Consider the following 15,414-nt stretch of genomic DNA (forward strand, 5'->3'; position numbering starts at 1 on the left):
AAGTTCTGCCCTTTTGCCAAAAAAAAAAAAAAAAAAAAAAAAAAACCTCAAAAAGCCATTTAGCAAATGTTAAGTGCCTTTTCAGAAGCTAATCCTGGGATTTTGAAAGTCCAGCTTTGTTTCCCAGTGTGAAAAAAAGATTTCAGATTATAAAACCCTGTCACTTTAGAGTGTTTTCAGCACCCTCATCAGCACTAAAAAAAATCTTGTTCTCAAAGAACTTCAGAGTTTGTCTTCCCAGAATTAGTTTCACTGTCTGTTGTGCGCCTATGTTTCAAGAAATTTTTTTCCTTCGTTCAAGTTTGCCAAGTACCTTGTTTCCTGCTTAGGTGTGACGTGCATTATTTATAGATGTTTCAACTCCTAGAATATCCTTCTTAAAACAAGCTCTGCCATATCCGTGCCCTGTGAACACCCTATTTATTTCAGATCTACCTTGTGCCTAGCTATTCTGTGGCTTATTGAAGCCTCCCAAGACACTGCCACAGTCTTGGCTCTTGGCGACCTGTAAATATTTTACGACTGCAGTTAGCTCGGTTTTGTTGACAGCTCGTGCACACTGTGGATGTGTACAAATGAAGACGTTGTTAATAAAGCCAGAAACAAAACCTGCTTTATCTACAGTTTCTTAAATAGCACTGCGTTTGTTTTTTGCTGCAAAAAATATTAAATGCTAGTGAAAAAAAAATAGACCCATTCACGCATGACTCAGGTACTCTGTTTTGGGCAGAGCAGAAGGGTGAGTAGATTTGAATGGCAATTTGGAGAAATGACTGTTCTCTTTCTGAAATGCATAGTTCTATTTCCTGTGGTCACCCCCCCTTACCCCCTCCTGACGCTAGTTTTTGGAAAACATAAGAAAAAGAAAAGAAACAAGGTTTCAAGCTATCGTTTGGCTTAACACTTCCGGTCATTCCAGAACAGTTATTAACTTCAATTTTAAAACACCCCTGATATTTAATCACCCTCATTTCCAGGCAGAGAATCAGCTTTTGCCCAGTCGAGACTGCAGCCCTGTTTTCTGTTTAAAGTTGATTTTCTTGCTTTGGACGCCCCAGTTTTTCCAGAGAAATCTAGAAATCAGTGAGATTTGGCCCCCTCTGATGGGGTCGGGTGCAGGAGCAGCAGGACACCTAACTGGCTTGGTTTGTTCCCCTCGGTCATATACCATAGCCCAAAAACATGGTTAAAACATGTCCCCCTTTCTGGGACTTGGGATATCTTTGTATCTTCATGGCTTCTGGGGCTTTAGCCCATCAGCCAGTGGTTTTGGGGTTTACTGGACCTTGATCTGTGCTAACTCAAAAATAGCCAAAGTTGGTTCCTCTGGTTTGTGTAATTCAGCTTTCTCAGTAAATGCCAAGGGGTCCTTAACTGCCCAGCAGACTGGCACCGTGACGGTCAGATCGGATGTTCTGAGTGCTGCCAAGATGTGGTGTTTGCCTGTGCAAAGGCAGCTTGGTCCGTGTTGGAGTTCAGGGACACCGATGTCACACACGCATGGGGTCCCACCTTGGGAACCCCGGGTCTGCCACCCTGGAACCCTCTAATTTATAAGCCCCAAGTTTCCATCAATGAGTTACTTTGTGTTTGTTCACGGGAAACCTCTCTGGGATTTCTTTAAAAAAAAAAACCAGCCTTTCTGTCTCAGGCGAATGTGTTTATTAGGAAGTAGCGTTTATAGGTTAGCAAAATGGCCCTTTTTTCCAGAAGTCTGCATTGAGAGCAGAGCCACTGTCAGATGGAACAAGCTTTGCGCCGTGGGCGAGTTGAATGCACTTTTGACATCAGGATAAATGAATCAACAGGAGGTAATTAGAAGTGTCCCCTGGGCCGATGCGGTGGCAGTGCCAGTGCCCTTCGATGTCTCAGGGCACCGGCGTGAGTCCCCGGTGAGGAGGGGTACCTGGGTGCCTCATGTGCAATGCCAGCTGAACTGCCGATCAATAAATCAAACCACAGCGTGTCGGTGGCGCGGGCGCCCTGGGGCAGGACTCTCAGTAGGGAAGTGCCCTTGTGCCCCACTGTGCCTCAGCCCCATGTCGGCACAAGAAGGACACAGATCAGAGGTATCCCGGATTGTGGCCCGTTGCGTGACACCTCCAGGTCAAGAGGACTAGAGAGTGGCTTGGCTGAGGTGCCTCCGCCAGGACCCAGAGAGGGTCGTCTCCTAATTCGAGACACAGAGACCCCCTTTTTCCAGTTTTCTCCCGGACATCACTATCCACTGTGCTGATCCAGTATGCACAAACCACATGCTTGATGCAAGTCTCCACACTGGGGCCTGTGCTGGCCTCAAACCAGTTCACTCGGAAGGCTTCTGGAACATTCCTATCAGCGTGTTTAATTTGAAAACGCGGATCTTTGAGCTGGCAGTGCTGTGGTGACCTCCTGACGCGCTCGGGCCGAGCGGAGACCGTGGTGTGGCCTCAGCCCATCATCTGACTGACCCCTCTGTGCCTTGGTTCCAGGCTTTGGTCAGGATGAGCCGTGTCATCACTTGCGCGCCCCCACTCACCCCGTCTTTTGGGCTGGTTGGGGGCAGGGCCACCGGCAGCAGAGCTGTCATGCTGTCAGCAGAACCCCGGAGCCATTGCCACCAGTATTTGTTGTTTTTTCCTTGTTTTTCTCCTGATGAGGTGTTGGAAAATTCCCCGCAGAGTGCAGGGGGGTGACAGAGCTTATCTGTGACCCATGGTGGAAACATGAGGGGCGGGGACCAGTTTCCAGGGACACCCATTCGACCCCTGAGCGTTTTTCTGAGCAGTTTCTCTAAAAAACCAAGACTTAACCTTTCTTCCATGCTGACCCCCAACCTGTCCTGCCTGACTCCCTGTGCCTGTCCCACCTCCTCCTCCAGGTCACCTCTGGCTCCAGACCAGTCTCCCTCCATCCACCTCTCCCCTTCCCAGGTACCCCACCACCTAGCCCTGTTTTGCCCCCACACTGGCTGTCAAGCTATGAAATATTCAAAAACTGCCAGTTCAAATATGTCATTCACTGGCCCTGGAGCCCTGGGGGTGGGGGGGACTCTCAGCCTCTTTCTGGGGCTTGCAGCCTGTCTCGGTCCAGCCCCTCACACCCCCACCCCCACCCCAGACCCAGGAGAATCCAGAATGCCGAGGGCCTGAGCTCTGCAGCCACCTCCCCCTTCCCGGGCCTTGGTGTCCCCAGCAGTCCAAGGAACCTACCTTCTGGGTTGTCACGTAGACTCAGTATGTGAGAAGAAGTAGCTGTGAATTCCCATTGAGCTTCTGTTCCTGGCACCCCATGGGGTCTGTAAGGGCCTCATGGGAGCCCGTATTGGACTGGGATGGTCTGTCTGCTCCCGAGGGCGCCTGTCAGAGGGCTGGCCTTCCTCTTTATCTCCGTGTCACCCAGTGCTTGGCAGAGTGCTGGCCACGGACAGTGCTGAGAACGGAGGCGCTGGCTAAGGGAGGCCAAGGCTCGGAACAGGCCGCGGCTTTGTTGGGGCTCCTGGGGTTGGAGGCGTCTCACCGGGAGATGGAGCAGAGTGACTGGGGACCTCATGGGAACCCCGGGGAGTCAGGGACCCACACCGGGAGAAGAATGTGTGAGATCTGGCTCTTCTTAGAGCTAAGGGGCCTTGAATGGTTTGAAATCACCATCTCGGAATCAAAAGCATTTTCTACATTGTTTGAAAATACATTTTTTAAAGAACTGAACCTTTTGGAGAAGGACCCAAACAATGAAAAGTTCATGGACTGAATGGCAGCATAAATGGCAGGGCACTTGTAAATGTTCAAGTTCAAAGTGGCTCTTAACGCGTCCCAGAGCGAGGCTGGGTGGACACAGATGCCACATTTCAGGACCATTGTCTTCGCACTTTCGGCTTCCACGCCCTTTTACACATTTGAAATCAGAGATCTGTTCAAGCCAGACTCTCTAGTCCAGCCACCTGTCACCCACCAGCATCGGCGACCTGCCACCGAGGCCCAGGATTTGTGGGTTCACCCTCCTAGCTCCTCAGGGTTCTCTGGCTTCTGCTCCTTAGCTGCTTTCAGAGACACCCTGTTTGACCCCAAGAGGGGGCTGAGCAGGGTCTTCTCCCATGGTCATGAAGCCTCACAGACTCACTCCTGGGGCGGGGGGGGGGGTGGCATTGAGCTCTTTTGATGTCCCCACATTGATGTGTCATATTGCCTGCTTCGGTTCCCTGTAGGGGAGACAGGTGGCTAGTTTCTCTGAGGTCCAAGGTGGAGGTTAAGGTCAGACTCAGCCTGGCTTCTCCGTGCATGTGACCCCTTCCAGACTGGGGGTCAGGGCTGGGGCGTGCGTGTCCTTTCTCCACCCTAAATAAGACACAGGCTTTTGGCTTTTTCTGGTTTTCACCACCCCGCCCCCTTACATGCCAGCACTGTGGCTCCCTGTGCCCTGCCCACCTGCTACAGGCCTTTTCGTCACCCCCCCCCACCCCCGCCCCAGCTGGTGGCTGCAGCTCCTGGGCCACGTAACCCAACCTGCGTTTTTCCTTTGCAGTTTGGCAATGAGGAGCAGCAGCTGGCATGGGCCAAGCGGGAGAGCGAGAAGGCGGAACAGGAGCGGCTGGCACGGCTGCGGCGGCAGGAGCAGGAGGACCTGGAGCTGGCCATCGCGCTCAGCAAGGCCGACATGCCCGCCACCTAGGCGCGGGCCACCAAGCACGTGCACAGGGGCAGGGCGACTGTGGGGGTGGGTTTGCTGAAGGAAAAACTTCCAAAGTCTATATATACACACACACACACAGTCACTCTCAGTGGTCCCCGTTTCACGTTGTGACATGTCACAGCCACTGTTAGGTCAAGGACTCGCTGGTCAGAGAGCTCGGAATAGCGCACCCGGGGTGAGGACATGACATGTAGCTCACCCTGCAGAAAAGCCTGAAAAGGCGCAGGCCACCGCCACCGCAGTCACCTCTCCACTGTGACATCCCTGTCTGACGACGCCGCCCCACCCGGAACGAGCAGAGGGAGCATGGGGCGTCTCCTGGCCTTGCGTCCCCTGCTCACAGCCACCCCGCCGCCTCCCCCACTTCCCTTCTGAGACGGACGCCCTGGTGATGTATGCATTCGTTGTATAAAAATTAAGTTTGAATGATTAATATAAAATATTTTAATACAAAACACAAGAATCTCTTCTTCCCTTTCATTCGAGTGTCATTTTCCTTGCATTAATGTTCACACATGATGTCGCACAGACCAGCCTCACCGCAGCACGGAAAACCAGGCTGTTTGTGTGAATCCTGAGTGTTTGGACTCTAGGGCCACAGAGAAAGCCAATTTTGGAACTTTTCAGGGGTCACCCTGTCCCCCAGGATGCACAGAGCGCAGCTCTTTCGACACGTCACTGTTTGAAGAGATTCCGGCATCTGCATGAGGGGCAAGGCCACGGGGCAGCATCCACTCCGTGAACTCGGAGTCAGGAGATGGGGAGAGCTTTCTCCTGGGACACAGCTGAATGCCGCTGGAACATTCCAGAAGCTTGGACATAACCGTTGGGATGACCTCGGATTTGCTGAGGACATTGCAGACTTCCCGCTGCTTTGCTTCTCTCTGTCTGCAGGCAGAAGAGACATCCTAGGCCAGTTTCTCTCAGGTAAAAATGATAAAGATTCGAATGTGGCCTAAGCACAACCTCGGAACAGCCTTTATCCAGAGAAAAGTAGTGGAGAACCTCCAAACCCCAAATCATGCAAGAATGGGGCGAGATGCCAACACCAGGACTAAATCATCCCATAATGTTCCAGAATCAGCCTCTACTGGTCGTCGCAGGGCACACACATCCAACCCCTTCTGGTCGGGTTGGATCCTAGAAGCCCTTTTGAAAGGTTCCTTCTCAGTGTGTCGTGTGGGTCTGGGCCCCGGTCTCTGCCTTCTCCCCATCCTTCTCCAGCTAGTGCAGGGCCGTTGACAATCCCTACCTCCCTGCACACTGGCTCTCAGCTGCCCGATTCCAAGTGCTCTATCCCAGCCAGGAAATCGTTCTGAGAGAGGTTACAGTTGGTCCCCATATCCGCGGGTTCCGCGTCCTGACCAACAGCATCTGCACTGAACACGTACAGACTTTTCCCCCCGTCATTCCCTAAACAATATAGTACGACAACTATTTACATAGCATTTACATCATATTAGGGGTTATACGTAATCTGGAGCTGATTTACAGTTTGCAAGAGGATGTGTGTAGCTTCTATGCAAATACTATGCCTTTTTATATAAAGAACTTGAGCATCTGGGGATTTGGGAACCAATCGGTCCTGGAACTAATCCTCCATGGATAATGAGGGACCACTGTTTTTATTTATTTGCTCGTTTTTGCAGTTTAATAAACTTTTCAGACCTAGTTTTAGATTTGCAGAAAAATTGCAAAGATGCTACAAAGAGGTCCCATAAGCCCCGCACACAATTTCCTGTTTTTAACATCTTACATTTAAACGGTGCATTTGTTACAATTAAGGAACCAATACTGATATTGCAGATGTGGAATCTTTATTAACTAAAGTCCATACATTATGGTCCAGGATCTCACATTATATTTAGTCATCACGTCTCCTCAGGCACCTCCGGGCTGAGACAGTTTCTGGTACTGACTTGGTTTTGGTGACCTTAACAGTTTTGAGGAGAACTGGACAACTATTGTGTAGCTCTTCCCCAACTGATATCAGTCTGCCATTTTTGTCATGGTTACCCTGGGGTGGCAAGTTTGAGAGCAGAAGAACCACAGAGCCGAAACGTGCTTCTTGTCCCATTGCATCGAGTCCATGTCATCAGCACGATTGATCACTGCTGATGTCGACCTTCATCACCTGGAGATAGATTTATTGTTGAAAGACTGCTTCTCAGCCCCACGTGTTCTGTTACATAGACTTGTCTCAGGGCCATAACCCATGAAATTGAAAGGAAACCATAAACCGAGGTTTACGGCAGATTTAGAAGGACGTGGAGATTAACAGGACAGTCCGAGCCCTGGGTAATCTCTTCCTGGTTATGGATGGCGGGCTCCTGAGGTTCTGGAGAGGATGGGGTTCCCCGGCACTCATGAGACATCAGTGCACTGACGTGGGTCTGGGCCCTTTGGGGGCTCATGGGCTTCCTGACCTGTGAGGTGCCGCTAGTCCTCTCTGGAGCAGTGAGCAGCTTCCAGAGTGTGACGGGGGTGATTCCTAAGGCTTCCTTCTATGGCGGAATCGCCACATAGTAAATCTGAAAAGCCCCATGCTGTGTGTTCCTACTGTCTCAGCCCTTTGGGGAGGGCGCTGCGTCACCTCTTTCGAAGGTGGTCACAGCTCCCCACTTGAACACAAGACCTACACTGTCTATTTGATGAAAACATCAGTTTTCAGAGAGATTCAACTTTCATCACTTTGCTCTAACCTCAGCAGCCTCGTAGGTGAGGAGGTGGGTGTTAGCCCATTTTTCTGATGAAAAAAACAAGGCTCAATGTCTGGTCATTTGCTTAGAGCCCCAAAGCCAGCCAGCCAGTGCCAGTGGCTCCGCATTTGGCTGGTCTTAGAAAAGCTTTATTTCTTCTTGCCTGCTGCTTCTTTACATATCCATTGTACCAAGAAAAGGCACAGAGAGAGGCTCTTTATGTCTTAGAGAGGAAGACTATGCATTGAATTGAAGATGCTCATGCAATGAAATGAATTGAATCGAATTGAATTCCATGCGGTGAATTGAAGGAGTTCTTACCCAGGGGAAGAATGGGTTTCAGGGAACCCCGCCAACCCCTGAACGCACGCTTGTGTATTTTTATTGTTGGTTTTTGTCCATGACTTTTTCATCTGATTTTTATAGGTTCTCAGACAGACTCCCCCCAAAAAAAGTTATGAGGCAGGTTTAAATCTTATTGCTTTCTTCCCCAGCCACAGACAATGCACACACAGATCTGCTGTGTACATAGTCATCCTCAGCTCCACTGATCCATCCCCACTCCCATAGGTTCTTTCTGCCTCTTCCTTGGCAGAGAACACTCACACCCTTTCCTGAAAAACAGAGTATCCAGTTTGAAAAAATGTTATGAAAATCTCCAAACATAATAGCAGCAAGAAGAGTACAATAAACGCTCCACACCCATCACCAGCCAATTCTCATCACAATGTTGCTTTCGCTTCACTGATCCCTTCCTTTTCTCCTCTTGGTGGATGTGCCTTAAAGCAATTCAGTCGTGATGTCATTTCACCCTTCCACGTTCAAGTACGTGTCGCTAAGAAATGTGGGCAACTTCTCCCAAAAACTCTGTGCCATGATCACACCTAATAAAATGAAAAGTAACACCCTCTTCCCGTCAGTCGCATCTTCAGATGAGAGGCAACTTTTGATTTTTGTAACATCATTGATTTACTGCCCTGATGGTTGGAAGCCTTTGTCCCCTGAGGAGCCGTCTCCCGGCTCCCACCTGTGGTATTGGGCTCCGCACCCCGCCTCGAGGTCCAGTGATCCAGCTCCAGCTCCAGTTAGAGCGGGACCCAAGGCCCCTGGATACCTGGTCTGAGCATCGTTTTGGGAAAAAAACGACTGATTATTTGCAACTTGTGCCAAGTAAATGAAATCACATCTTCAAAGCCAATTTCATTTAAAAGGACACTCTAGTCCTGGAATAGTTGTGGAAAGCTATTTTTAAAACAGGAAGCATCTGAGAAACAAAGAACCTGCCTCTTGAAATAATGGCGTAAATATTTCTTTCCCCTTATCAGATCTGATTCTTTTGAAACATGGTCCTTTTTTTTTCTTTCTAAAATTTTCCCCAGTCCGAGTTACCGGGAGCTGTACAAATTGTATCATGAGCTGTTGTTGGAAAATATAAAGGGAAATGGAAATGTGATCCTTATCACGAGCTTATTCCAAAGAAATTACGTGATGTGGGCTTGCATGGTCTGGGTTGTGTTTACATTTAGTGGGTCTTTAAATATCCCTGATTTGCTTTGTGGCGGCTGTGCTGCGTGCTCTGCCTTGTATTATAATCATCAAACTTGCTAAGAGACTGGAACCTAATTATCGCAACCATTAAAAAGAAATGATAATTATGTAATGTGATAGAGGTACTAATTATCAGTACAATGACAACCATATCTATATATACATACAATATAGATGTGTATCAAATTAGCATGTTGTATACCTTATGGACACAATGTTATGTGTCAAATATATTTTAATTAAAAAATATTTTGTTCGCTCTTGACAACTGTTTGATAGCTAAGGGAGAAATACTAGTTTAAATAACCATTATATATCAAGAATATAAATTATATCAATATCACTAATATATAATGCATTAATAATATGATGATATATTTATATAAACTTAAAAAACTTGTATATTATTAAAAACACTAGTTTTTAATAAATGAACAAATTTGTGACTTTCCCATGGTTTTCCTACATTAACCTTCAACCAAAGAGACAGAGCCCTCTCTGAGGACCAGAGGTAGAAGGACTTTAGAGATAATGGCTGGCAATAAATATTGTTTCTTTGAACTGAAGACAAAGGGCAGAATTTCCACTTCGAGAGCCAGAAAAAGACCCAAGGCAAGATGGAGCCATTGTCGACCCGTAAACACACGGTTTAGAGGAAGCAGGGATCCTGGTTCTAGGTAGACCAGAACTCTGATTCCTCTCCGGTTCTGGATCGTGGGATAAACAACCAGAGGCTGCCCTCTCCTGCGGGCGACCAGCGGAGTCACAGAATTATGAAGAGGCCATGGGCGTCTTGGAAAGGGCAGAGCCCTGGAGCCAGACAGACTGGATGTGAAGCCAGGTCTCCTCTCCGTAGCGGGGGACCTTGGGATGTTCACTTCGTTCGGGGGCTCATTCTTCCTCATCTGCAAAGTGGACCTGTTAACACCTATCTCTCAGGGCTGCTGTGTGGACCCACAGTAGTACCTGATTCCAAACACTCAAGTCAGGTACTAAGAACAGTAGTAGTAGTTTTTTAAATTACTAATTGTGGTTAAAAAAAAAATATATATATATATATAAATTTACTATCTTAACCATTTTAACTGTGTGGTTCAGGCAAGTTAAGTATATTCACATTGTTGTGTAACAGCTCTGTAATTTTTTCATCTTGCAAAACCGAAACTCGATACCCAACTCCCCATTTCCCTCCCCCCAGCCAGTAGTAGTGGTTTTCGTTATTACTGATTTAGATGGTTATTATTAAAGTGATGGCCGCTGTGATAGTGAGTGCTTCGCGCTTTCATAGCAAGGCCGATGTGTTCTAGTTCGGCTCCCCAGGAACTTGCTGAGAGGTGGCTCTGTCTGTATTGAATAAGAGATTACATTGTTCTACATCATGGGAGTTTCATTCTAAAGGGAACTGGGGTGGGGTAGAGGGGAGGCAGGGGGCCGAGCCCCACCACTAACTTTCTGTGCAAATGCATGAAGGTCTTGGGAGAGAAGGGGACCTGAGTGTACCGAGCGCCTTGTATGGACCAAGTCCATAATCGCCCGCCATTTGGGTGGTCGTGTCCAAAACCATGATGTTACCTTTGATTCGGAGGTTGGCCATGGGACTTTCCACTTGAGGGGTACAGATACCATTGCCCTTCTGTGCCACTGCTGGCTGTCTCATGAGCTTGTCACTGCTTCCACAGTGGCTATGTTTATCGCTGGCGATGAGACTTACTGGAAGCGGCTTGGCATTCGTGCACAGAAAGTGCCTGCATTTAAACCTGAGCAGTCGGAGTCTGTGAGTCCAGGGACATGGGTGGCTCTTCAGGCCCTTGACCAAGAAAGACGTTTGCACAGAATAGATCCCTTCCAGCTAGGAAAAATCCCAGGGACCCTCGGCCTCTCTGAAGACCTGATCTCTTAGGACATCTGTTTGAGGCCACAGAGTTATCATCTGCTCTCCTGCATCACGGTCCTCTGACCCTCATGGCATACCACAGCTAGCCTGGTCACCTCCTAGGGAGAAGGCCAACAGGGGGAGAGAATTCTCTCATTCTCCATTCCACTGTCTTGAGTTGTATGAGCTTCTCAATTATGTTCTCTCTCTCTCTCCCCCCTCCTTCTCACCCTCCCTCCCTCTCTCCCTCCCTCTCCCAAGCTAAGATTTTTTGCAAGTGTGGCTGACCAAATGAGCAGGTGTTTTCCTTCAGTCATGGGCAGGGTCACTTCCCCACGAAACAAACTGAGTCCCCCCGATGCTGCTGTGCACTTTCTTGGGGGACACAGGGACCCAGAGAGACAGGAGACTTTGGCAAGGCATCTACAAGGCTTTATGTCAGGCACTGAGACTGGAGAAGCTATCCTTGTCTGGCCTTCAGAAAGAGCCTGCGGCAGCCATGAAACTTGATCTAGAGAATTCTTCCCACTCTAAGTCGGTTAAATAACAGGGGAGCCCGTTTTTGCCAAGTCACCTCCCTCCGATTACCTGAGAGGCCGGGATTGCTCTGTCCAAGCCCTGGGGCCCTGGGCATTCCTTCCTACTGTTTGTCATTTGTAACATTCTCCTGGGAGCCTCAGAGAATAGTACCAGGTAGATCTGCTGTATTTCTTCAAGAACTAAATGCCCTTGAGTACAGTTGTGTTTTCAGAAATAGGACCTGCTGCCAGCAGCCAATCCTATTTTGAATCACGGTTAATTCAGCAAACTTTTAGTTACACAGACTTTGTTCTAGATCAGGGGATAGCAAACTTTGTGTAAAGGGCCGGAGAGTAAATATTATTGGATTTCAGGGCCACACAATCTCTGCAGCAATTATTCAAGTCTGCCATTGTAGCATTGTAACTTTGTAGAATATATGTTAATGAATGTGTGTGGCTAAATACCAATAAAACTTTATTTACAAACATAGTTGGAGGGCCGGATTTGGATCTTGGGCCATAGTTTGCCACACTAGATCTAGGGCCTGAGCTGGGTAGTTGGGCGGTGGTGGTGAGCCAGACATTTTCTCTGCCCTCGGGGAGCTGCAGCTAAATTAATTTTTTTCATTAGGGCTGAACAGTTTCTGATTTCTGTGTAATTTGATTTCTATCTTTCCCCAGGGTGCAGGTAGTATTACTTGGAAGAATAAAAATTATTTGCTACATTTTTCTCAACATCATTAAGCCAGAGGTTTTCTTCCTGTTTCCCCATAAGTTTAGAGTCAATGTATTTAATAGGAAAGTATGTGGAATGAGAGCAGTTCCTCCTTTGAATCCGAAGGTAACGTTAGCACTCTGGTATTTTTTTGACCCTCCCCGCCCCCGCCACTCTCTATATTAGAGTCTCTCTTTCCCGTCTTGACTCGAGGCTGACAAATGCATGGGCTGAAAAGAATTTTTTTAAGCCATAAAATGGGAAATTCATTTTTCTGAATTTTCCGTTTTTCTGAAAAGCACTCATTTCCAATTATACATATGAGGAGAGCTCTCTGTACTATTCTCTAAGGAAAACGGAACAAAGGGTTTGAACTATCATCCCTTCTGTGTGTTTCTAGTGTTAATCTAATGAGCGAAAGTTACTGACAGCACGGCAGATGAGAAATTATCGTTTGGGAATCTGAGAAGCTTCGGGTTAGTTCTTTGTTGTTATGTATCATTTTTCAAAGTTTTCTTCCCTCCTTCCTTCCTTCCTTTCTTCCCATTCATTTATAAAATTGTGGTAAAATACACATAAGATAAAATTTACTATCTTAACCGTTTCTGAGTGCACAGTTCAGTGACATTAAGCACATTCCCACTGTCCTGCTGCAAACATCACCGTCCATCTGCAGAACTGTTCATCCTCCCAAACTGAAACTCTGTCTCCATTAAACACTAACTCCCATCCCCCTCCCCCAGCCCCTGGCACCTTTCGTCTACTTTCTGTCTCTATGAATCTGACTCCTCTAGGGACCTCATATAAGTGGAATCATACTGTATTTCACTCAGTCTAATGTTCTCAAGGTTTGTAGCAGGTGTTAGAATTTCCTTCCTTTTTAAGATTAAATAATATTCCATTGTATATATGTATAACACTGTCCACATTGTCTACACATTATATATATGCGTATACCATGCTTTGTTACCCATGCCTCCCTCGATGAATTTTATTTTACAATCACATTAAAAAAATAATTTCATTAAAAATAGCAAAATTTTACAGTTGAAGTTCCTATTCTCAATTGCTTCTTTTAAATAATCCTTTTATTTTCTGAGGTAGAATTCACATAACAGTATCGACCATTTTTAAATGAACAATTCAGTGGTGTTTAATATGTTCAAAATGTTGCACAACTATCACCTCTATTTACTTCTAGAATGTTTCCATTATCCTGAAAGCAGGCCTCACTTCCATGAGCAGTCACTCCTCATCCCCCGTCCCCAGCCCCTGGCAACCACGAGTCTGCTTTCTGTCGCCATGGATTTGCCTGTTCTGGACATTTCATATAGATGGAATCACACACTGCATGGTCTTTTGTGCCTGGCTTCTTTCACTCAGTATGATGTTTTCAAGATTCATCTACGTTGTAGCCTGTGTCAGTGTTTCACTCATTTTTATAGCCGAGTAATATTCCACTGTGTGGATGGACCACGTTGTGTTTGTTCACTTATTCTTTGATGGATGCTGGAGTTCTGTCTACTTTTGGGCTATTATAAATAGTGCTGCAACAAATATACCAATTGTTTCTTAACCAAACAAGCTAACAACAACAACAGTGATAAAACAATTGTGAAAACTTTTCCTCCAGGCAAAAATCTTTCGGGACCCCTCCCACTTAAAAAGGCCCCCATGAGATGCCCATTTACGGTCGAGAAAGGCCCAATGCAAGGTCAAATCCTACAGTGGCACTCTCCCTGAGCAGAAGCCAGCTCAGGGGTGGACAGTAGCCGGTGACACTGGGATTGTCATGGCAGTCCCTCCGCCCCCAGTGACCAGCGGAATTAAGTAGAATGAGTGGGCTCACTTCTTTAGAATTCCACCATCTCACTTTTAATAACACCACCCTTCGTTCCCATGCCAGGCGTAGTGAAGACACGTTCATCAGGGGCCCTGCAGAGACAGCTGCTAACGAGAGGCGAAAATGGAAGCCCAGACCCCATTCCACCAGAGTGAACTCGGGAGTTCAGCTCAGACCTGTCCAGTGCCCCCAGCCCCTCCTTGTCCCCAGGGCTGCCTCTAGTTACCAGGCACCCAGATCCTTGCAAGCAGGGCAAAGCGGCCATCGGCTCCTTCAGGGAGCCCCACAGAAGCAGGCAGAGGGTTGGTGGGAACCGATCATGCTCGAAGGAACAGCCACCAACTTCTGAGATGAGAAATCCTTCCTTTGACAAACCTCCCTATGACTCAAAACGAACAGATGAGCCCCCACAAGCTGGCCTAAGTCACCGGGGTGCGTTGAGGAAATGAGACATCAGGATGTGTTTTGAGGTTTGGGGTTCAACGGAAACACACCGGGAATGTGAAGAATTCTGCCTGGGACGGTTGGGATCTGCGCCTCTTGGCAGATTTGAAAGCCCAGCAGAGGGATGGGGCTGGCTGCATTCCTGATTCCTAGGTTTTCTCCTTGCTTTGGAACGTCACAGAACCCTGAGGCCGCAGACAAGGGTTTTGGCTCAGGAGTACGTGTCTTTTAGTCTTGGGACAGTCCCCAAAAGGCCAACTTGGGGTCAAGGTTGAAATCACGGGTGACTGAGGCAGAGGACAATCAGGATGTACCCGAGAAGCTGGGACGGCAGCCTCTAGAGCAGTGTCTGGTACTCGGCAGTACGGAACTATTTCCTGAATGACGGTGACAATTTAGAGCCAAGTGTCTCAAAGTGTGGCCCGCAGGCAGCTGAGCCAGCGCCCCTGGGCCGCTGCACACGTGCCAGCTTCTGGGTCCTGCCTGAGGCCCCCCGCATGGGATGCCACCTACAATGGAGGACAACGGGGAGGGGACAACAGAGACTGAGTGCTCGCAGTGTGAAAACCCAACTCTTCGATTTACTTTTTTTTTTTAATCAAGGTAACATTGGTTTATGACATTATGTAAGTTTCAGGTGTACAACGTTATAATTCAATATCTGTATGCGCTGCAGCGTGCTCACCCCACAAAAGCTAGATTTCATATATTTGACCTCTTTTACCCTTTTCACCCTCCCCTCACTCCTTCTCCCTCTTGGTGGCCACCAATCTATGAGTTTGTTTTTGTTTTATTTTGTTTGCTTCTTTCTTTTTCGTTCATTTGTTTTCTATCTCATTTGATCGAAATCCTATGATTTTTGTTCTTTTCCTTCTGACCTACTTCACTTAGCATCATACCCTCAAAGTCCATCCATATTGTTGCAAATAGCAAGATTTCATCTTTTTTTTTTTTTATCCTCGAGCAGTATCCCACTGTGTATACATATACACCACATGAAAAGATGTTCAATATCACTAATAATGAGGGAAATGCAACTCAAAGCCACAATGAGATACCACCTCATCCCTGTTAGAATGGCCCTTATCAAAAAGACAAGCGGT

The 15,414-nt window shown here is 47.4% G+C and overlaps 1 protein-coding gene across 4 annotated transcripts in view; it reads left to right on the forward strand.

The window, feature by feature from the left end:
• The window catches only part of EPS15L1 (epidermal growth factor receptor pathway substrate 15 like 1), a 90,349-nt gene extending 85,333 nt beyond the window's left edge, over positions 1 to 5,016 (forward strand). For 2 of the 4 annotated variants that reach the window (XM_011366884.2, XM_011366886.2), the window contains one exon: positions 4,501 to 4,644. In XM_011366884.2, the coding sequence (XP_011365186.1) occupies positions 4,501 to 4,511 (11 nt within the window). In that variant the 3' untranslated portion in view covers positions 4,512 to 4,644. Of the gene's footprint in view, positions 1 to 1,710; positions 1,797 to 4,500 lie in introns of those variants that run through there. The other 2 variants (XM_011366885.2, XM_023534468.1) reach the window with 2 other exon arrangements.
• Positions 5,017 to 15,414: the final 10,398 nt, after the last annotated feature.

Source organism: Pteropus vampyrus, unplaced genomic scaffold, assembly GCF_000151845.1.
Source record: "Pteropus vampyrus isolate Shadow unplaced genomic scaffold, Pvam_2.0 Scaffold126, whole genome shotgun sequence".
Classification (NCBI taxonomy): Eukaryota; Metazoa; Chordata; class Mammalia; order Chiroptera; family Pteropodidae; genus Pteropus; species Pteropus vampyrus.